Source organism: Eleutherodactylus coqui, chromosome 1, assembly GCF_035609145.1.
Source record: "Eleutherodactylus coqui strain aEleCoq1 chromosome 1, aEleCoq1.hap1, whole genome shotgun sequence".
NCBI classification, from domain to species: domain Eukaryota; kingdom Metazoa; phylum Chordata; class Amphibia; order Anura; family Eleutherodactylidae; genus Eleutherodactylus; species Eleutherodactylus coqui.
In genome coordinates, this window is record NC_089837.1 from 449,786,701 (window position 1) to 449,806,974 (window position 20,274).

A 20,274-nucleotide genomic window follows, 5' to 3' on the forward strand; every position below is an offset into this window, starting at 1 on the left:
AAACTGATGGTAAAATTCCCATCCGACAGCGCTAGTGGCCAAAGGCGCAGTTCCGAGGGCCAGGTAGCAGGGGAGGCGCGGAGATCAGGCAGCATGTACAGCACAGGCAGGGGAACACTCTCTAATGCCTTTGACAGCTTTCTGGCTCCCCAGCAAGACTGTGTCACCGCTCCCCAGTCAAGGCTGAGTCGGCGGGAGCACTGTAAAAGGATGGTGAGGGAGTACGTAGCCAATCGCACGACCGTCCTCCGTGACGCCTCTGCCCCCTACAACTACTGGGTGTCGAAGCTGGACACGTGGCCTGAACTCGCGCTGTATGCCCTGGAGGTGCTTGTTTGTCCTGCGGCTAGCGTCTTGTCAGAGAGGGTGTTTAGTGCGGCTGGGGGAATCATCACAGATAAGCGTACCCGCCTATCAACCGACAGTGCCGACAGGCTTACACTCATCAAGATGAACAAAGCCTGGATTTCCCCAGACTTCTCTTCTCCACCAGCGGACAGCAGCGATACCTAAACAATACGTAGGCTGCACCCGCGGATGGAAGCATTGTTCTCTATCACCATCAAAAACGTGGACCTTTTAGCTTCATCAATCTGTGTATAATATTCCTCCTCCTCCTCCTGCTCCTCCTCCTGAAACCTGACGTAATCACGCCGAACGGGCAATTTTTCTTAGGCCCACAAGGCTCAGTCATATAATTTTTGTAAACAATTTTTATACGTTTCAATGCTCATTAAAGCGTTGAAACTTGCACCTGAACCAATTTTTATTTTAACTGGGCTGCCTCCAGGCCTAGTTACAAATTAAGCCACATTAACCAAAGCGATTAATGGGTTTCACCTGCCCTCTTGGTTGGGCATGGGCAATTTTTCTGACATACATTAGTACTGTTGGTACACCAATTTTTTGGGGCCCTCGCCTACAGTGTAATCCAATTAATTTTTTGCCCACCTGCATTAAAGCTGACGTTACATCAGCTGCGCTGGGCACTGGAATGGGATATATTTATGTACCGCCGGTGGCTTCCTGGCACCCACCCATGCTGTCGGTCCACACGGAGTTGTAACTGCATGTGTCCACTTCTAAAGAACCCCAGTCTGACTGGGGCATGCAGTGTGGGCCGAAGCCCACCTGCATTAAACATGACATTATTATCTCAGCTGTGATGGGCACTGCAATGGGATATATTTATGTACCGCCGGTGGAATCCAGGGAGCCACCCATGCTGTGGGTCCACAGCGACTTCACAATAGGGAGTTGTACCTGCCTGTGTCTATGAATTAAAAACCCCGGTCAGGTTGGGGCATGCAGTGTGGGCCGAAGCCCACCTGCATTTAATCTGACGTTAGCTCTGCTGTCCAGGGCACTGCAATGGGATACATTAATGTACAGCCGGTGGGTTCCAGGGAGCCACCCATGCTGTGGGTGCACACGGAATTCCCATTGCGGAGTTGTACCTGCCTGTGACTATTTATAAAAAAACGCGGTCTGACTGGGGCATGCAGACACCTTGACAGAATGAATAGTGTGTGGCACATAGGTTCCCCATTGCTATGCCCACGTGTGCAGCTCCTGATGGCGGTGGCACAGGATTATATTTCTCATTGCTTCTGTACAGCATTGTGGGCTATCGCCCCGCCCCTTTTAAAGAGGGTCGCTGCCTAGCCGTGCCAACCCTCTGCAGTGTGTGCCTGCGGTTCCTCCTCATGGCAGACGCACTAACAAATAGACATGAGGGTGCTGTGGCATGAGGGCAGCTGAAGGCTGCGCAGGGACACTTTGGTGTGCGCTGTTGACACTGGGTTGTGCGGGGGGGGGGGTTTGGGCAGCATGTAACCCAGGAGAAGTGGCAGCGGAGTGTCATGCAGGCAGTGATTGTGCTTTGTTGATGGTAGTGTGGTGCTTAGCTAAGGTATGCATTGCTAATGAGGGCTTTTCAGAAGTAAAAATTGTTGGGAGGGGGGGGCACTCTTGCCGCTATTGTGGCTTAATAGTGCGACCTGGGAACTTGAGATGCAGCCCAACATGTAGCCCCTCGCCTGCCCTATCCGTTGCTGTGCCGTTCCCATCACTTTCTTGAATTGCCCAGATTTTCACAAATGTAAACCTTAGCGAGCATCGACGATATACAAAAATGCTCGGTTCGCCCATTGACTTCAATGGGGTTCGTTACTCGAAACGAACCCTCGAGCATCACGAAAATTTTGTCCCGAGTAACGAGCACCCGAGCATTTTGGTGCTCGCTCATCTCTAGTCAGGTCCTATCTTTTTACGCAGCAGGGAATTTGAGTTGCGTGAATTTCAGTCACTAATGCCCTTTCTTTTTAGGTGCAAGTTTTTTGCTAAAAATCCTTCATCTAAACATTTTCATAGGAAACCATTGGTTCTAATAGTCATGTTTTTTTTGCGCATGTAAGTTAGCTGCACTAATGCCCCCATGTGAAAGAGCCCTAAAGAAGCTGCACGTGAAAAATTAAGCACATCCTTACTACTTCCATAGGAATTAAGAGGGTAAGTAGCAGTCAGGTGCTGTTAATAAAATGCCTTGGATTAATATGATTATAAGCAAGTGTGGCAACCTCTATAAAAGCAGACGTTTTGGCAGTTTGCTGTTCTGGAGCAATTGTTGCTGCCCATCAATCTGTGGAATCTTCTCATTCACAAGTAGTCAAGACAGTTGACAATCTTCCCAGGAGTGGACATCCCAGGAAATTCACCCCAAGGTTAGACCATGCAATTCTCAGAATAATTGCAAAAAACCTCAGTGATCAATCGCTGAGCTCTGTCATTGGCTGCAGCAGCCTGTGATGTCTTGTACACAAGCTGCTGCAGCCTGTAAACAATACGGCACAGCAGGAGATATAGGAGGAGTCAGGAGAGGTGAAAATGTTATTTCTTTGCCGAAGGAGGCCTGATTTTAGAAAAACATTCTATTTCAGACAACTGCTTTAAGAGGGCTGTGCATAAACGAATGCCCCCAAACCTCACTGAACTGAAGCAATATAGTAAAGAAGAGTGGTCTAAAATTCCTACAGAATGTGACTGAAGTCAGACAGAAAATGATTATTTCAAGTTATTGCTGCTAAAAGTGGGTTATTCGTGGGGTATACTTTTTTTCACACACTGCTATTCAGAATTCAAGGAGGGTGTACTTAGTTTATTATAACTGTATAAGGGCTCAGAATATAAGGCTGCATATAACTGTGTTCCTGCTTCATACAACCTACAACCTCCACAAAGCTGTTCTTGGGCACCTATAGGCTTCCATGGGCCTCTTCTTTACCGCTATTGAATTTGGACTGCGTAAAAGATTATGCCAGGTTTCATCACATGCCATATTATAAGGAAATTCGCACCTTGCTCAATGGGAGAAAATCTACAAAATATGGTGCTACATGCAGCACCATGGAACATATTAGATTTTTTCAAAAAGATTTTGTTTCTTTTTTCACTCACCCATTCGCAGTGGTTTCAGTAGACAACTGGATCAGTGATAATGTGTCCTATTTGGTGTATATATGGTGACATATGGTGTCAGACACCCATACACACAGATTTCATAGGATGCCAATTAATCTATCTGGAAATATTTTTTGGAGTGTGGAATGAGTAATATATATATAAAGATTTCCATCATGACCCCCTCTCCCTTCTCTTCTCTTCTCCTGTAACATATATGAAGGTTTCCATCATGTCCCCCTCTCCCTTCTTTCCTTCTGTAACATATATAAAGGTTTCCATCATGTCCCCCTATGCCTTCTCTCCTCCTGTAACATATATAAAGGTTTCCACCATGTCCCCCTCTCCCTTCTTTCCTTCTGTAACATATATAAAGGTTTCCATCATGTCTCCCCTCTCCCTTCTCTCCTCCTGTAATATATATAAAGGTTTTCATCATGTCCCTCTCCTCCTTCTGTAACATATATAAATATTCACATCATGTTCCCCTCTCCCTTCTTTCCTCCTGTAACATATATAAAGGTTTCCATCATGTCTTCCATCTCCCTTTCTGTAACATATCTAAAGGTTTCCATCATGTCCCCTTTCTCCCAACTTTCCTTCTTTAACATATATAAAAGTTTCCATAAGTCTTCCATCTCCCTTTTTGTAACATATAAAAAGGTTTCCATGGTATCCCACTCTGCCTTCTTTCCTCCTGTAACATATATAAAGGTTTCCATCATGTCTTTCATCTCCCTTTCTGCAACATATATAAAGGTTTCCATCATGTCCCCCTTCCCCCCTCCTGTAACATATATAAATATTTTTCATCACGTCCCCCCTCTCCCTTCTCTCCTCCTGTAATGTATATAAAGGTTTCCAACATGTCCCCCTATCCTTTCTCTCCTCCTATAATATATATAAAAGTTTCCATCATGTTCCCCCTCTCCTCCTGTAACATATATAAGAGTTTCCATCATGTCCTTCCTTTCCCTTTTTTACTCCTGTAACATATATAAGGGTTTCCATCATGTCCTTCCTTTCCCTTTTTTTACTCCTGTAACATATATAAAGGTTTCCATCATGTCCCCCCTCTCCCTTCTCTTCTACTTTAACATATATAAAAGTTTCCACCATGACCCCCTCTCCCTTCTCTCTTCCTGTAACATATACTATAAAGGTTTCCATCATGTCCCTCCTCTCCTCCTGTAACATGTGTACAAATACTAAGTTTTCAGACAAGTTATGCTCATCTAATAGATTATGCCTCATCAATCTTGTAATATACTTTCATTAACGTTGTTTTAGTACTGCTAATCAATTTGAAGACGCTTCCCCTAGGGATCTCCCGTCCAGCCCTTTTGAAATCCACTGCCTGTTACATATTAAGCTTCTGTAGCTGCTGGGATACTTTCTAGCTGTGGGGGAGGAGCTATCTTCACAGGCTGACCCCCTGCGCACACAGTCTGACAGATCTATACTATGTTTGCAATCTCCGCCTACTATGGGTGGGGTGGTGCCGAAAAAAAAACTGGCTATCTCTCAGGAGTATAAAGATAGACCTCTCTTTTCTCCAGAGCATGTCAAGATATGGGAGCAGATCCTAAGGCCAGTTTCACACGGAGGATAAAATCGCGCTATTTTCGCACAATGGGAGAGCACATGAAAATGCAGAATTATGAAATCTTTGTTTTTCAATGGTTTCCTTCACATTTGCAATGTTTTCACTCATGCTATGTTGCGGCAATGTCGTATCTTTCTGCGTTTTTCTCTTTTTTATCCCTCATGTTTCCCTATGGAGCCTTCCTATTATCGCATCGCAATGCACAAACTTGCGATTTTTATGCGATGCCGATGCAAAGTACTATTGTCTTTCTCGTGAGAAAATCGCAAGCGGCAGCAATCTTTTTGCGAGAAAAGGCAGTGCTGACACTCAGACATCTCATGAACAAAATTGCAATATTGCAACAATTTTCTTGCGGCAATATCACAAATTGAAACTAGCCTAAAATCAACATTCAAGTGGCAAAAGCGATTGAAAAAAAACTCCCTGCCGTTTCACAGCCCGATATCGCACTTACCCGTGTGAAATTAGCCTAACAGAAACACATAAAAATGAACTGTCATGATAGTTTTATAAGCTATTTAAAAAAAACAAAAAACAAGCGTGAATTATGAGTGTTTCATATCAGGAAGATCATTTGTAATAAGCTTGTAAATATATGTATATTGATATTACATACATTGATATAATAAGATGCATCCTATAAACGGCATACAATGTTTATAGCATATTTATATTACACTATGCAGAACAACCTTCAACGTTGGAGCTCTGTCCTGCATAGTGTAATATAGATATGCAGAACAGTTTCTGATGTCAGAGCTCTGTTCAGCATAGCGTTAGAAACCTGTGTCTGGAAATCTCAAAGTTGGACGAGGGCCGACACTGGATTGGAAAGCGTTAAAGCTCATTCCTCAAGGGCCCTTTCATCATCTTGAGCTGAAGCCTCTGCAGAGCATATATGTAGGGCAGTCATTTGGCCTAGCATCCACACCTTCACAAGACATCCTTTAGGCTGGTTTCATACGGGCTACAAAACGCATGTATGTGAAGCCCATGGTGTCCAATGGGTTCTTTCAAGCTACAGAATATCTCTCATGTGAAAGAACCCATTGGACACCATGGGCTTCACATACATGTGTTTTTTTTAACGCTGTCGCATCGCTACAACATCGTGTGATTTTGTAGCCCGTGTGAAACTGGCCTTTGGACGGAATGTTCTTCGAGCTGTAGTCCCCCCCACGGAGATTGTAATATAAAACTGCTCCATATGTGCTGTCATGACTGGATAAAGTGGAATTTGACAGAAAAGTTGTGTCAAAAATTGCTGTGATGATAAAGTCACCCTATGTCTCTCAATAATGATCTAACCATAAACCACTGAATGAAGAGTTGCATTGTTTGAGATAATCAGCATGAAGAAAGTGTAAAAAAAAAAAATGTTCCCAACCTTGTATTTATGCTTGGTGGCCCCTGAAGCCATTGTCCTGTAGTTTGGTGGTAGCCAGTCAAGCATGTGCAGATCTTCCTAGGCACACCACTGCATACTTAAGCTTCATTCACATGAGCATATATTTGTTTCCAATGCCTCAGTTCAGATGGCCGCTTTTGCGGTGCATAAAAATGGCCGTCCAAGATAGCGCATACACTGCGCATTCTGGTCAGCCATTTTTACACTGGCAGGAAAACATAGTTCTGGACCGGTCTTCCAGCCCGAATACAGCAGCTGGTCCCATAGACGCCTATGGGAACTGCCAAAAAAAAAAGGGGGAGATGGGAGGGAGATGAGCAGTGTCTCTGCTAAACTCCCTCCCCCTCTCCAGCTGCTGGCAAAGGGAGGGGTGAGACGAAACATTAGCACACTTGCTCGCGCCCACTCCAATTGCAAACAGGGGAAGGGTATGGGAGTTTAGCAGAGCTGAACTCTCTTCTCCTGCCCGATGGTATCCTGGGCTCAGTGTATACTCGCCGGACCCGGGCCGTCTGAACAGGCACATAAACGGGAAATGCAGCAGTGACTGTCACGGCTGCCTCTCATTCATGCGCTTTTCAGTTGAGCTGCAGCTAGGACAGTGTCGGACGAAAATCCCTCAGCTCGTAAGACAGCACATACAGTTTCCTATGCTCTGGGCAAGCATGTATAGATTCTCTCCCACGCATCAATCTGGTTTCTCTTACTCAGACGTTGGATGAGCAGTGTGCAGACTAGTCTTCTGAAATCGCACAATTCTAGAGTCGGAGCAGTGTTTACACATCATTTACCCACAGTGTCTTCTGCTAACCGATTAGGCCTACAATATTATCCCCGCTTCTAGCTGCAATCTTCCTCCTACAGGAAAATTTCGCACATCCACGCAAGACCACCCTTAGGGCTCCTTCACACGTGCGTATGCGTTTTTCTATTTGAGGCGTTCATTCGCATGCATTCACACGGCTTATTGGCGAAAAATATGCTGCAGCCCGGAAATCCCTCGCCATAAATACTCGGAATTACTTTAAATGCCTAAATAGCAGCATCTATAAGCTTTTCTCAGCATTGGACACTGCTAAACTGCCTTCCCTCCCCTAGAAGTCTATTGGAGCCACCAAGCGTAAAAATTGGTCAAAGTCTACATCCAGCAAAATTACAGTAAACCATGCCCAACACTCGTCCCCGAACATTAGCATGCTGCTGCACTGGGGCTAGTAACGCTGGGTCACAGCGGGGAGGCTGCAAGAGACTTTTCTCATGCTCCCCTGCCCCTCTGCATTGACTTAACATAGTGGCCATTCCAAACTGAACAATCAACTCATCATCCAACATTTATGCATCATAAACCGATGGACAATAAAGCTGATGGACAGTGTAAATAGCAGCTGTTCAGCACTGAATGTCCGCTATGTTAAGTCAATGGATAGGGGCGGGGGAGCACGAGGAGAGAAATCTCTTGCAGCCACCCCACCCCCCCTCTGTGAGCGAGTCAGCGATACTAGCTCCCGTACAGCAGCACGGGAAGGAGGACACACAGGGACGAGTGTCAGGCATCATTTGCCTGACATTTGTCCTGTGTAAAGGGACCTTAAGTGGGCACCACACCAGAACGTAGTTCAGTAATGATGAATAAAACTTTAGTCCTGGACAGAGGTATCAGACATGACACGTGTCTTTTGTATTGTCACAGCACCAGATCTCTGCAATTGATCAGAAATACCTGCCGACAGCTCAAGTAGCAACGACTAGAGTTTTACACTGCAGGGCAATACAGAAAATAGGACTTGGATTTTATCTTTGTGGCATAAACATTTAGCGATTGGCACTGGAAACGCTAGGAGTCATTTCTATTCGATGAGAAAGCTTCGGTGGTGTGACCGTACCAAAGACATTTGACATGACACCACAGCTGTGGAAAGATCAGAACAAGCTCCTGCCAGCTCTGATGGGTAACTAAAGTTTTACACTGCAAGTTCCAGCAAGAAGTGGTGACCAAAATGTAAGTTTGCTCACGTCGTCAGCAAGTCTAGCTTTCATAAAGGAACTTGGGTACACGAATCTTGAGAAGCAGTGTGTGGGGGATAATGATGAGTCAGTGCTGCACTAAGAAGTATCAGTTCAGGATTTTGCAACTGGCAAAGGACACAATCTTGTGTGAGTTTGGAGGACTGTCTTGTAGGAGGATTCAGGAACATTTATAGGATAGTGTGGGTGAACTAGGTCTTAGCTAGGGAGATTGTGGAAAGTAACTAGAACTCAGAGCCTACATTGTATGCTGTGAGGAAATGCAGTTTTAGAAGCGGTCTCATGTCTGAAAGCAAGACCATCCCCTATGACCTCATTGAGTGGAAGAGGTGGGAGGAAACCCCAATATGTGCAGCGGGGCTCTAAGCAAATCTATTTTTGCATGTGTATTGCAGCACGTTAGGATACAGCAACTTTGGAGAAGTTGAGAGGACATGTCATAAGGCCAGCTGTAAAGCATTCAAGTCCCAACCCGGCTGACTGCAGTGCTGCATTAGCTAATACTCACCCCAGACTGGTGCTCCATAGATTCAGCTTCCAGCACTGAATGTGTCAAATTCGTGGCACCCAGTGAGAGATGTATGAGTGTAAGTGGTGGGGACCGCCTACTTGACACATTCACAGGATCCAAATCCAAGTAAGCCAGTATGATGGTGTGGTGGAAGCCCAGTATATATCTATATGGATCGGTGGGCCTTGGCAGTAGACAGTTGTCAATTTAACATTCTGTATACATATTTGCTTTCTGTATAATGTTCTCACAGTTATGCAATAGCTACTTCCGCTTATATGAAATATCTGTTTTACAAACTCTGCTGGATGAAATTTAGCACGCAACCAAGATATAAATATATCTGTTTGTCCGGTTGCATGGGTGATTAAAGGAACTAGGGAGTAGACAATGAACCGAATCTGAGACAAGCTTCCGCTTTCAAGTTACCGCGAAAATTTCCCCAGCGACTTTACTGGAAACGTATGCAAATAACATGGGAGGTTTGTGCAATTTATAGTTCATGATGTAACATCCAATCATATCGAAGGAACCACACGTGGCTCCAAGACAACCCACTCATTTCATCCACCACCTGATGGCCAATCACAGATGACCGGAGGATGGAAGAATTGCAAGATGCTTATCCAATAATTAAACAACACGTTGTATCTATGTAATCTTTGACCTGCCCAGATGGGCGGAAATGTTAAACTCTTAAAATAGGCTACACGCCGATCATTAAAGTTAGAATTGAGGAAGCTATGCATGCTGAACCTCGTGTCAGTGTGAAAAACTTCTTATGCGCATTATCAATTCAGAATTAATATGGAGGGCTGTAAACATTCCAAATTGAGTAAGCCGTGATTCCGCAAAGGAATGCTACGACAGTGGTGGCCCGTACGGGGAGTGATCGACAGGTTCCATAGAATTCGGACAGAAGACACGGACATACGCGACCTTGGACTTGGTGGGCCCAAAATATCATCAGAACACGGTGAGATAAATTAATTATCTATACCTGTGTGGCTAAGTTCAGGCTCGCCTATGTGCTGTGTCAAGGCCGAATGATTTGGACCCGATCGACAGGTACTTCTTTAAGTCTCGATCACTCGATAAGAACCTGTCATAAGATATAAAGGAATGTTTACATGCCTGTCGTTTTGAGAGTACTGGTCGGTTGGCAAGGTCAGTGAATTGCTTTGAGGGAGAGGAAGTCCCCGCAGGGGCCCCCTGCTCGGGTCAGGTTTGGTGTCTAAAACCTTAGAGTCAGGGGGACCTGACGGGGTAGTTTGACTAGGAGGTCCTTGCTCGGGTCAGGTTTGGTGTCTAAAACCTTAGAGTCAGGAAACGGTCAAACGTCTGGACAGGCACCACTGCTCCGGTAAAGTCTGGTAAAAGATCTAGGACGACAGAGGGGCTGCCAGACAGTATCCCGAGGGGCAGTTTAGACCAAACCAGCCGTACTGGTGCTCCGTCTAATTGTCTGTCTATTTGTGTGCGTCCACAAATATTTGTTTATTGTTTAAATGTCCACGAGTAGATCCCTCCGTCTGAGGGTAGATTGATAAACTGTGTAGTGACAGAAATGCTAGAGACTCTAGGGCGGGGCATATTATGTCCGGCGTCTGAGGAGACTTCTATAATCATAAATCTGGCAGCCATGATTGAAATTGAAAGGCAGCAAACAATGTACCGAGGTTAATTCTTACACCCTCCAGGAAAGTGTGGAAGGGGTGGAGAGTCAAGTTATCATTGATTAAACAAGCAATCTTTCTGTGTGTCCTACCTGTCAGTATGATAAAGTTAGTGTGCTTGTCTGTTGTGTAGAGCTAATCCATAGTTGTTATGTAGAAATAGTTTGTTTGTCTACAATATAGAATTAGTATCAGTCCTGCTCAACTATGCCCGTAAGTGTGTTTGGAGAAAGAAAAAAAAAGGCTACTAACTTCATTTAAAAAGAGGAAGTGGAACTCTTAATAGAAGCGGAGCAATTCTTGTGCTGTAACATTTGTTAGTTATTTAACTAATATTGGATGTTAAAACTACTAGTATGTCTTGTTATGTAACCTAATCTTTGTCATACGCCCGTCATAAATGTAAAAAGTTATATGCCACTCACATCCTGAGGGGGCTCTTAAGAATACAGACTGTGTAGCCCACCATGCCCACATGTTTGCCAAGTCCCCAACAGCGTACATGTTAGCAGTCCCCAATTCAATTGTAACCACATACAATGTTAGGTGGTCACCGCTATGACAGTAGTTACAACATAATATATGTGATTTATGCATTAGACGTTAGAATTTTCCTAAGAGACTTAAAAAGAGGAAGTGAAGGTGGGCTGCAATGGCGTCTGTATTAATACACAAAGACACCATTTTAGTGAATAGAGAGAATTGCAGTACATTACCAATCAGATGGAGATGCCCGGCATCTAAGACTGCATCTGCCCAGTCGCCGGAAGTCTGGGACAACAACTGTCTACTGTTGTAGAAGTAAAAATTAGCCGTTCTCCCTGTCGCTGGGCTGTCACATAAGCGAGAGACTTAAAAAGAGGAAGTTACTTGCCCTGTAGTCCCAGCACAAGTAACGTATATTCACAGACAATATAAAAATAAATAAAATAAACTACAGGGAGTAAGAGACGGTAGAGAAGCCAAGGAATAGGAAACAAGCAGGTAAAGATAAGGCCAGGTATCCACAGGAGGAACGGGGCAGATTGACCCATAATTTGTAAAATGTAAATTGTGTGGTGCATAAGACTTTATCTTTATTGGGTTGTGATGTGTACCCAAGGACTGCCAAACATTGAATGAGAGAATAAGGAAGTGATTAGCCACACTCAGAGGGGTGGAGCTTGATGATGCAAGAACACGTCTCTTATCCAAGGAGGGGGTAAGAATCATAGATAGCCAGAAGAAAAAGTTTTGTTTTTTCTCCTGTCCCAAACTCAGCTTTCCACGGTTCCTGACAAATTATGGGACACCCACAAGACAGGCATAGGGAAATTGGATGTATCAACCATGATAATATATACGAGACCCAGATACACACCCCTGGGTCAAACAGTATCCCCCTAGTTTATAAAAAAAAAAAAAAGGGGTGAAGGGTCAGCCATGCAGATCAGGTGCTGTGTGCGGCCACAATTTCACTGTTAATTTCTCTTGCAGAAGGCTGTAAGGCCTGGAGGCCTCCAAGGACTAACCAAGTTCTGCAGGCCATACCTGTACATACACCCGTTGCCAAATTCCGCACCTTTCTGGGCCTTGTTTCATACTGCCGGCCATATGACAGTATTGACACAAAAGCACGGAGGACAACCACAGCCATGAGGGTGGATCCAGTGACTTGAGGAGCTCCCTCATCTGCTTTTGCGGTGGCAGCAGTACAGGCAATGGTTGACAAATCTTCTAAGATGGTATTGGACTACCCCCTAGTGGTCCACACCCCAAATGACACCCAGAACATACTCATGCAAGTGCAACCCAAGCACTTATCTCTGGCCTATTAGATCCGGCTACAATGTGCCCTTTCCATGCCTCCCCCAATATTTCTTCCCAATGTTGTAATACCTTGAATCCGGCCACTCTTCTTTTAATCAGGTATTCAGGTTCAAACGGGGGAGGGGAGGCATAGGTTATCTGAGTATGGCAGATCAGCTATTTTTTAAATAGCATTATTGTAGTGATGTACACACTGTTAATGATGCGTATTTTGAGTTTTCTTTTGTAGATGGTATCAGGGTGAGGATTGATGATTCCGAACCAGATATGCAGAGGTCACACAACAAGATGTCCTAAACGCAGAAGCTCTGCCTCCGCATGTCTCAGGGCAAGCGGAACCGGAGGCCCTCACTGAGGCGTGTGGAGTGGTAGAAGGTAAGTCGGCAACTCTTTACACTGACTCCTGCAATGCATTTGGCATAGCTCATGATTATGGCCCAATATGGAAGGCCAGACAGCTTGTTATCTCAGTAGGACAGCCAATTAAGAATGGTGCAGCGGTGCAGAGTCTCATGGAAACCCTACTACTACTACCTGGCAATGGAGAATCCACACCGATTTCTACAACGGAGAAGCGAGAGATGACACCCTCGCCGACAACACAGCAAAGGCAGCGGCCCTCAAGCCGTGGAAGAAAGAAGAATAGATACTGACAGCATGAGTCAGTGATAAGACTTTGGACTTTGATAAAACCTTTGGACTTTGATAAAACCTTTGGACTTTGATAAGACTTTGGACTTTGATATGTCAAGGACTTTACAGTTACAAGTCAACGAGGAAGGAAAGCAGATGGGCTAAAATACGGGAGCGACAGCACAGGACGGCGTATGGCGAACAATCAACAGAACTTGCCTACAGAGGTCCCTGTTCCCCATGATGGCCCAGCTGGTATACAGAATCGAAAGCAGCGATGACGGCGACACTGAACAAGAATGGGTGACACCTGGGTTCTCTGTAGCTGCTGCATCATTTGTCCAGTTAGCATGATCTTTGCCATATGCGAGTCCGGACAGAAGTAAGGTGGCCATATAACACTTGCCTTGACCACTCTACGCATTTCAGAGATTGCCAATTTGACCACATTCAGCTCACACCTGTTGGGGAGTATGAATATGTGCTTGTTGTTGCTCGAGTCTTTTTCAGGTTGGAGGCCCACCCGGATACTAAGGCAAATGAGCAGATAACCACACAGAAATTCATGAATGAGGTAATCTGCAGATATGGGGTACCAGAAGTGGTTGAGTCGAACAAAGGTACACACTTCACAGGTGAAATAATGCAACACATCATGTCTGTTTTGGGTATATTTCAGGCTTTTCACACACCCTACCATCCACGGAGTAGTGGGAAAGTAGATACGAAAGGCAATAGAGAAAATGGGTAAATTTTGAATTGAGTGTCTTTCATTAGTTTTTCTTTTTCTTAGGAGGGTACATGCCACAGTAGCTGAATTTGGGGAATGATTTTCTTGTTAATCTTGTCATAGGCCTCTCCAAGGAATTGTTAGTAATGCATTCTGCAGTCTCTGCTTTTCCCCAGGTCCTACAGATGAGTGTCACAATCTAAAACCAGGTGACAGGGTCTATGTGGAAAAGTTTAAGAGTGGTGTTTCTGCCCGAGAGAAACCCTGTTTGAATGTCCCTACCAGATGTTGTTCACCACCCCAACTGCAGTCAAGCTCAAAGGAAAACCCACTTGGCTCCACATGTACACATAGATGTAATAGGAGTGCCAAGGGGGAAGCGAGATTAATTTAATTCTAGAGATCAGGTTAAAGCAGGTTTTGATTCCTCATTTGCTTTGTCACTGTTAGTAATAATGTAGATTGGATGAATTATTTCTCTTACAATCAGCAGAGGTTTGTAAACTACACCAGAGATGCTTTGCAAGGGTTAGCTAACCAGTTAGGGCCCACTGCATCCATGGCGTTCCAAAATAGAGTGGCCGTGGATATGATTTTCGCAGAAAGAGGTGGGGTATGTAATTTCCTGTACGTGTATTCTCCCTTTAATGTGACCAATGTTTCCCTTGTTTGAAAAAGATGAAGAGCCAGTTCCGATAATGCCAACCAGGTACGTTACCAGAAGAATGGAGAAATGTACCAGTACTGCGCCTACCTCAGTCTCATAAGATGGACTGTCAGTGGACTTCCCATTTGCCTAGGGAAAGTGCAGAAGACCTTAGGTTCCGGCGAGGGCACACCCTGTGGGGTGTTAACTCGTACAGATAGAGGGTATGGATGCCCGGAAATAAGCCCAGGGAATCCATGGCCTCCTTCTGAGGTGAGGTAGGGATCCCTCCCCTTTTAGGAGTAGGGACTTACGGGCAGTGGGAAAACCCTGACGCAAGGGTGAGGCGACCTGGACGTGTTCACCATTAGGACTATCTCCAGGAGGGACAATGGTGTGGGTGAAGATTAGGGAGTCCCACGCCGTGCGTACCTGTGCACACTACTAGTATGTACTTCTAGTACAACACATTAGAGTGAGAAGAGAGGCTCCTGGTGATAGTTTTGATCTACACGTATACATTGACATCATAGGATAGCCAAGGGGGGTACCTGACAAGTTTTAAAAATTAGAGACCAAGTTAAAACTAGATTCAAGTCCATTTTCCCGATCATTAGGGTAAATAAATGTTGACTGGATTAATTATGTTTATTATAATTAACAGCGGTTTATAAATTATACTAGAGACGCCTTATAGGGACTAGTCGACCAATAGAACCTACCTCGACTACGACTTTTCAAAATAGAATGGCACTAGGTACGATTTTAGCCAAAAAAGGGAGTGTCTGTAAGATGATAGGGGAGACTTGTACCTACATTCCAGACAAAACGTGACCCACAGGTAAAACCGCAGTTGCCATTAAGAAGCTGACCGCACTAACTAAAAAGAGCTAACCTTAGTCTGTTTTCCTCAGTTAGGTACCTAACAGGAGAAGGGAAAAATATAGGAAAATAAGTTTTAAAACATTGTGTGTTTAGAACACTGTGATAGGTTTTCGCTAAGATTTTGCTTTATTTTATCTGCAGTGCACTCTGCTCATGCCATGCAACATGCCGGTGTTACAACGCCCCTGGTCCTGTTACCTTGCCGCCTCTGGAAAAGGGAAGTGGGAATAATCACCTTGTAGCTCTTTCCTTCCAGACTAATATATATGATAATGCACTTACTAATAAGACAGGGGTTCAGTCATGTTGATCAGTTATTAGATAGTCCTGATTCTGCACTCTTGTTGATGAATCGAGGTAACGTCAAGAAGGCGGGGTTCTATACAAGTTATGCAGTGTTTACCTGAAATAATGAAAGACGCACCTCTCCTAACCTGATTATATTTGTCACCTTTATAGTCATCCTAATTTCTGTTTGTTGTTGCATACAGTGTATTCCGACCCTGATGACTACCTGGTCCACCCGTCTCACTACGATGTCCAACAAAAAGCCCACTGTCAGCGCAAACGTCGTCATCATGGATCCAGAATACGATGATGTCGAACCATCCTATACCCCCATGACAGCAATAGCTCCAGTGTACAACACAATGCGAGTCTAGGGTCAGCGGTGGGGGTGGGACAGAGCAGGGCGAGTTTAGTGAAACAGATAGTTTCAAGGGGGGGTCTGTGGTGGAAGCCCAGTATATATCTATATGGATCGGTGGGCCTTGGCAGTAGACAGTTGTCAATTTAACATTCTGTATACATATTTGCTTTCTGTATAATGTTCTCACAGTTATGCAATAGCTACTTCCGCTTATATGAAATATCTGTTTTACAAACTCTGCTGGATGAAATTTAGCACGCAACCAAGATATAAATATATCTGTTTGTCCGGTTGCATGGGTGATTAAAGGAACTAGGGAGTAGACAATGAACCGAATCTGAGACAAGCTTCCGCTTTCAAGTTACCGCGAAAATTTCCCCAGCGACTTTACTGGAAACGTATGCAAATAACATGGGAGGTTTGTGCAATTTATAGTTCATGATGTAACATCCAATCATATCGAAGGAACCACACGTGGCTCCAAGACAACCCACTCATTTCATCCACCACCTGATGGCCAATCACAGATGACCGGAGGATGGAAGAATTGCAAGATGCTTATCCAATAATTAAACAACACGTTGTATCTATGTAATCTTTGACCTGCCCAGATGGGCGGAAATGTTAAACTCTTAAAATAGGCTACACGCCGATCATTAAAGTTAGAATTGAGGAAGCTATGCATGCTGAACCTCGTGTCAGTGTGAAAAACTTCTTATGCGCATTATCAATTCAGAATTAATATGGAGGGCTGTAAACATTCCAAATTGAGTAAGCCGTGATTCCGCAAAGGAATTCTAAGGTGGTAAAGTGGACAAAAGACATTGCTGAGGCAGTTGCATAGCCATATTGCCAGCCTTGTTGACATAAGGATATGACAGATCCTCTGTTACTTGACTTGTTAGAGACCACTCAATATACCCATTAATTATGAACACAGAACACCAGGGTGGTTTGCTGGGTGAAGCTGCAGGCAGCCACACTTACCTTGCAGAATTAGGTCAAGAGATCCAATCTACACCCTTGACCTTTTTACAATGTACTAATAAGCCCCAGAATTTACCTTCTCCATGGGGTGCATGCTTCACACAACCCAGAAGCTGTCCAAAATAAGTGCACAAAATGATCAATTTGGCTCCTAAATGCCATTTTCTACTCAACTAATTCAAACAATCCAAACAGCAATAAAGAGACTGTAAAGACCACCAGAGCTTTGCATTTGCTCCACCTCTTTAATACATCATATAAAGTGCATCTTGTCTGTTGCATCTCCATGAGCCTCCTGCCAGCAGTTTAGGAACATTCATAGAAACTAGATACAAAACTGAAGCAAAAAGTCATAAACCAGAACAAAAACTATAAAAAAAACACAAACACAAAGATTCCCAAAGAAATTGGTGCGTTATGTAACAGTAACATTTTGTTTTTCTGTGCCAAATACTGAAAAATTATTTAAGGCTCAGGTTTTCTAGTACTGGTGTTGGGTCTGGTTGGCTGGAAGGAAGTGGCTGTTTCAAAGACTCAGCGGCAGGAGTGCTGGCCCTCTTCTTGGACGACTTCTTCTTAGGCTTGTATCCAGAGAGGCGAGAAGCAAGGCTCCTTTTAGGACGTGGTGGTTTCACCTAGAGGAGAGGCAGAATGTTAACTACATGAGGAGAGTTCATTGAGGATTCTCAGTATTGCAAACATACATTGAAAATCTCCACATACCAGATAATCTTAGAGTATCTTTAAGACAGGTCATTAATAGTTGATTGTGAGGAGTCTGCTGCTGAGGATACCCAGCAACCAGCCCTTGCACTTACTGCAGCAGGACTGGAGCCACAAGTGCAATAGAAGGTATTGCTCCTATTGATTTTAACGGGATATACACACACCTTCTATTGCGCTTCCGGCTCCAACCCCAAGGGTGCCTGTCCACAGCCAGGATGGAATATCACTAACGGTATTCTGCCGCGGATAGGCTCATCGCGGAGAATCGCTATGATTCTCCACTCATGTGCAGTAGGCTGCGCCTTCGATAGTTATCCTGTGGAAAGTGTGCCATCCGAGCTCTGCGTGCGATTTATTACCGCAGATCTCACTAGGACATATCGCCTGTGGACAGCCAGCCTGCCATCAATAATGCAAGAGATCAAATATCTGGAATACCCCTTTAATTCTTCGTGTACTGAAAAATGTAAAAATTCAAGTGAAGTGAGATGGACATAGTGTTCTATGGTGTACACTACAGCAAAACAACAAATATCTAACTATTTTATGGCTCAGTATACCAAGTTTTGTTTTTTTTTGCTGTACTACTTACAGGAAAGTAGTAAAATTTTTCTGCCACTAACTTATTCTTCTGCCAACAATTGTGAAGGCCTATTTTTTTGCGGGACATCCTGTAGCTTCTATTAGTATCACTTTAGAGGACATAATTTTTTTATTGTTTTACTACTTTTTATTGCAGAAGAGGTGACCCAAAAGATGCAATTCTGGAGTTTTCCTCTGAAGGACTTTCACCGTGCGGGGGTTTAAAAAACAAAACAAAACAAAAAAAAAGGAGCGGAGCCAGAGCGGACTTTTATATATGCAGGGGACACCAAATAGTTTTTTCTTTATTATAACTAAGGCAAGAGTCTTTTCCCCCCAGTAAAAATCAGCTTATTACACTTAAGTAAAAAAAATTTTTTTAGTCCCCATAGGAGACAAGAACTTGCTATGGTTTGATCGCTCCTGCAGTATGATGTAGTACCATAGTATTACATTATATCGCGATCTGACAGGGATGGCGTGATAGGCAATCTGCAATGGCAGCTCTGGGGGCTTATATAAGGCCCCCAGCTGCCATGGCAACCCAAAATGTCATTGCAGGGAGCCCTGAACTTTGATCGGGGCATTTAAAAAGGTTAACAGCATTGCTGATTGTTGCATGTGGGAGTGTTGCTGGTGGGTGTTGGCCAGAAGAAACAGCCTGTACCCACATTGTATAGAGTGGGACGGACCCCCCCCCCCCCCCCACACACTGGTCCCCCGCCATACAAACTCTGGAGAGTTAAATTAGCACTCTTCCATTCAGGGGGTGGTGGAGCTGATAATTTAGCTGCATATGACAAATAGGTAATGCCCTTAGTAATCAAGAATTTCTAATAAAAATAAATTGTGCTGAACTTCACTAAATCAGCTCCATTAAGCTCGACTCATACCATTTGAGTGTCAACTATAATGTAAAACATTCATAAAGCTATAGTGTGCTGTAAAAGAACATGCTATAAGTTTATTTGTAGTGGTACATTAGAAGTGCAATGTACCAACACATCAGCCGAACGGGTGTGTGTGGCCAAGTTACAGTGTGCGTGCCAGGAAAGCTCTTGGTGAATGTTGATTTGGGGGACATTGGCGTAGGCACAAAGAACAGAATCAGTTGTGTTCCACGTCAGTTTCTGCTTCTAAGCAGCTGGTCTTGCATCATCTCAAGTCTATGAGGCTGGATGAAAAGTTATATCCTTACCATCTTTTTCTTCTCTGGGTCATGGGTATTGGCATGTCTGTCCAGGCTTTGCTGTAATAGAATAAGTTTTACCTTCAGTTTGATGCTTACATACAGAATACATCGGATTAAGCAGGTTGCACTTATGGGTTGAAAGGGTATTCCCAGAATCCCAAATTACCTTGCCTACTGGTGGTGGGGTGTCTTACTGCTGGGAGCGGTACCGATCCCAAAAACTATGGAGCAGACTGTTCAGTAATGAATGCAGTGATGGCTATGTGTGTGGACCACCACTCTATTTCAATGGGCGTGCTAGAGATGGCCAAGTATGAACTCTTGGCCATCTCTGGCACTCCTACTGAAATGAAGGGGGTACTGCATTCATTACTGAACACTCTTGACACTTTCTCTGAATCATGGTGGTTCAAGCAGTCAGACCCCCTTTAACCCTTTCCAATCCAATTTCTATCTTGGTTTTCCTAGGGGGCTTACACTTTTTGTGCTGTTGTACAACAGCACTATATGCTGGCTAAAGCCAGTACTGCATGAGGTGACACGTTGGATAGGCACCGACAGCAGAGAGGCTGGCAATATACAGTAAGAGAACCCCGATGGACGTCTTCCAACATCAGAGCTGTACAGCCTTAAATCGTAATGTATACAGAGGTCAGACAGTGGATTGGAAAGGGTTAAGCAGCAAGTGAGCCCCTAACAGGATAGGGCATAACTTGTGATTCTGGGAATACCCCCTATAACAGATCG

The 20,274-nt window shown here is 44.2% G+C and overlaps 1 protein-coding gene across 2 annotated transcripts in view; it reads right to left on the reverse strand.

Moving 5' to 3' along the window:
• Positions 1-17,258: 17,258 nt before the first annotated feature.
• Positions 17,259-20,274, reverse strand: part of GTF3A (general transcription factor IIIA) — a 31,817-nt gene continuing 28,801 nt past the window's right edge. For both annotated transcript variants that reach the window (XM_066583321.1, XM_066583310.1), the window contains exons 8-9: positions 19,534-19,584; positions 17,259-17,662 (exon numbers count right to left, since the gene is read on the reverse strand). In XM_066583321.1, the coding sequence (XP_066439418.1) occupies positions 17,489-17,662; positions 19,534-19,584 (225 nt within the window). In that variant the 3' untranslated portion in view covers positions 17,259-17,488. The remainder of the gene's footprint in view (positions 17,663-19,533; positions 19,585-20,274) is intronic.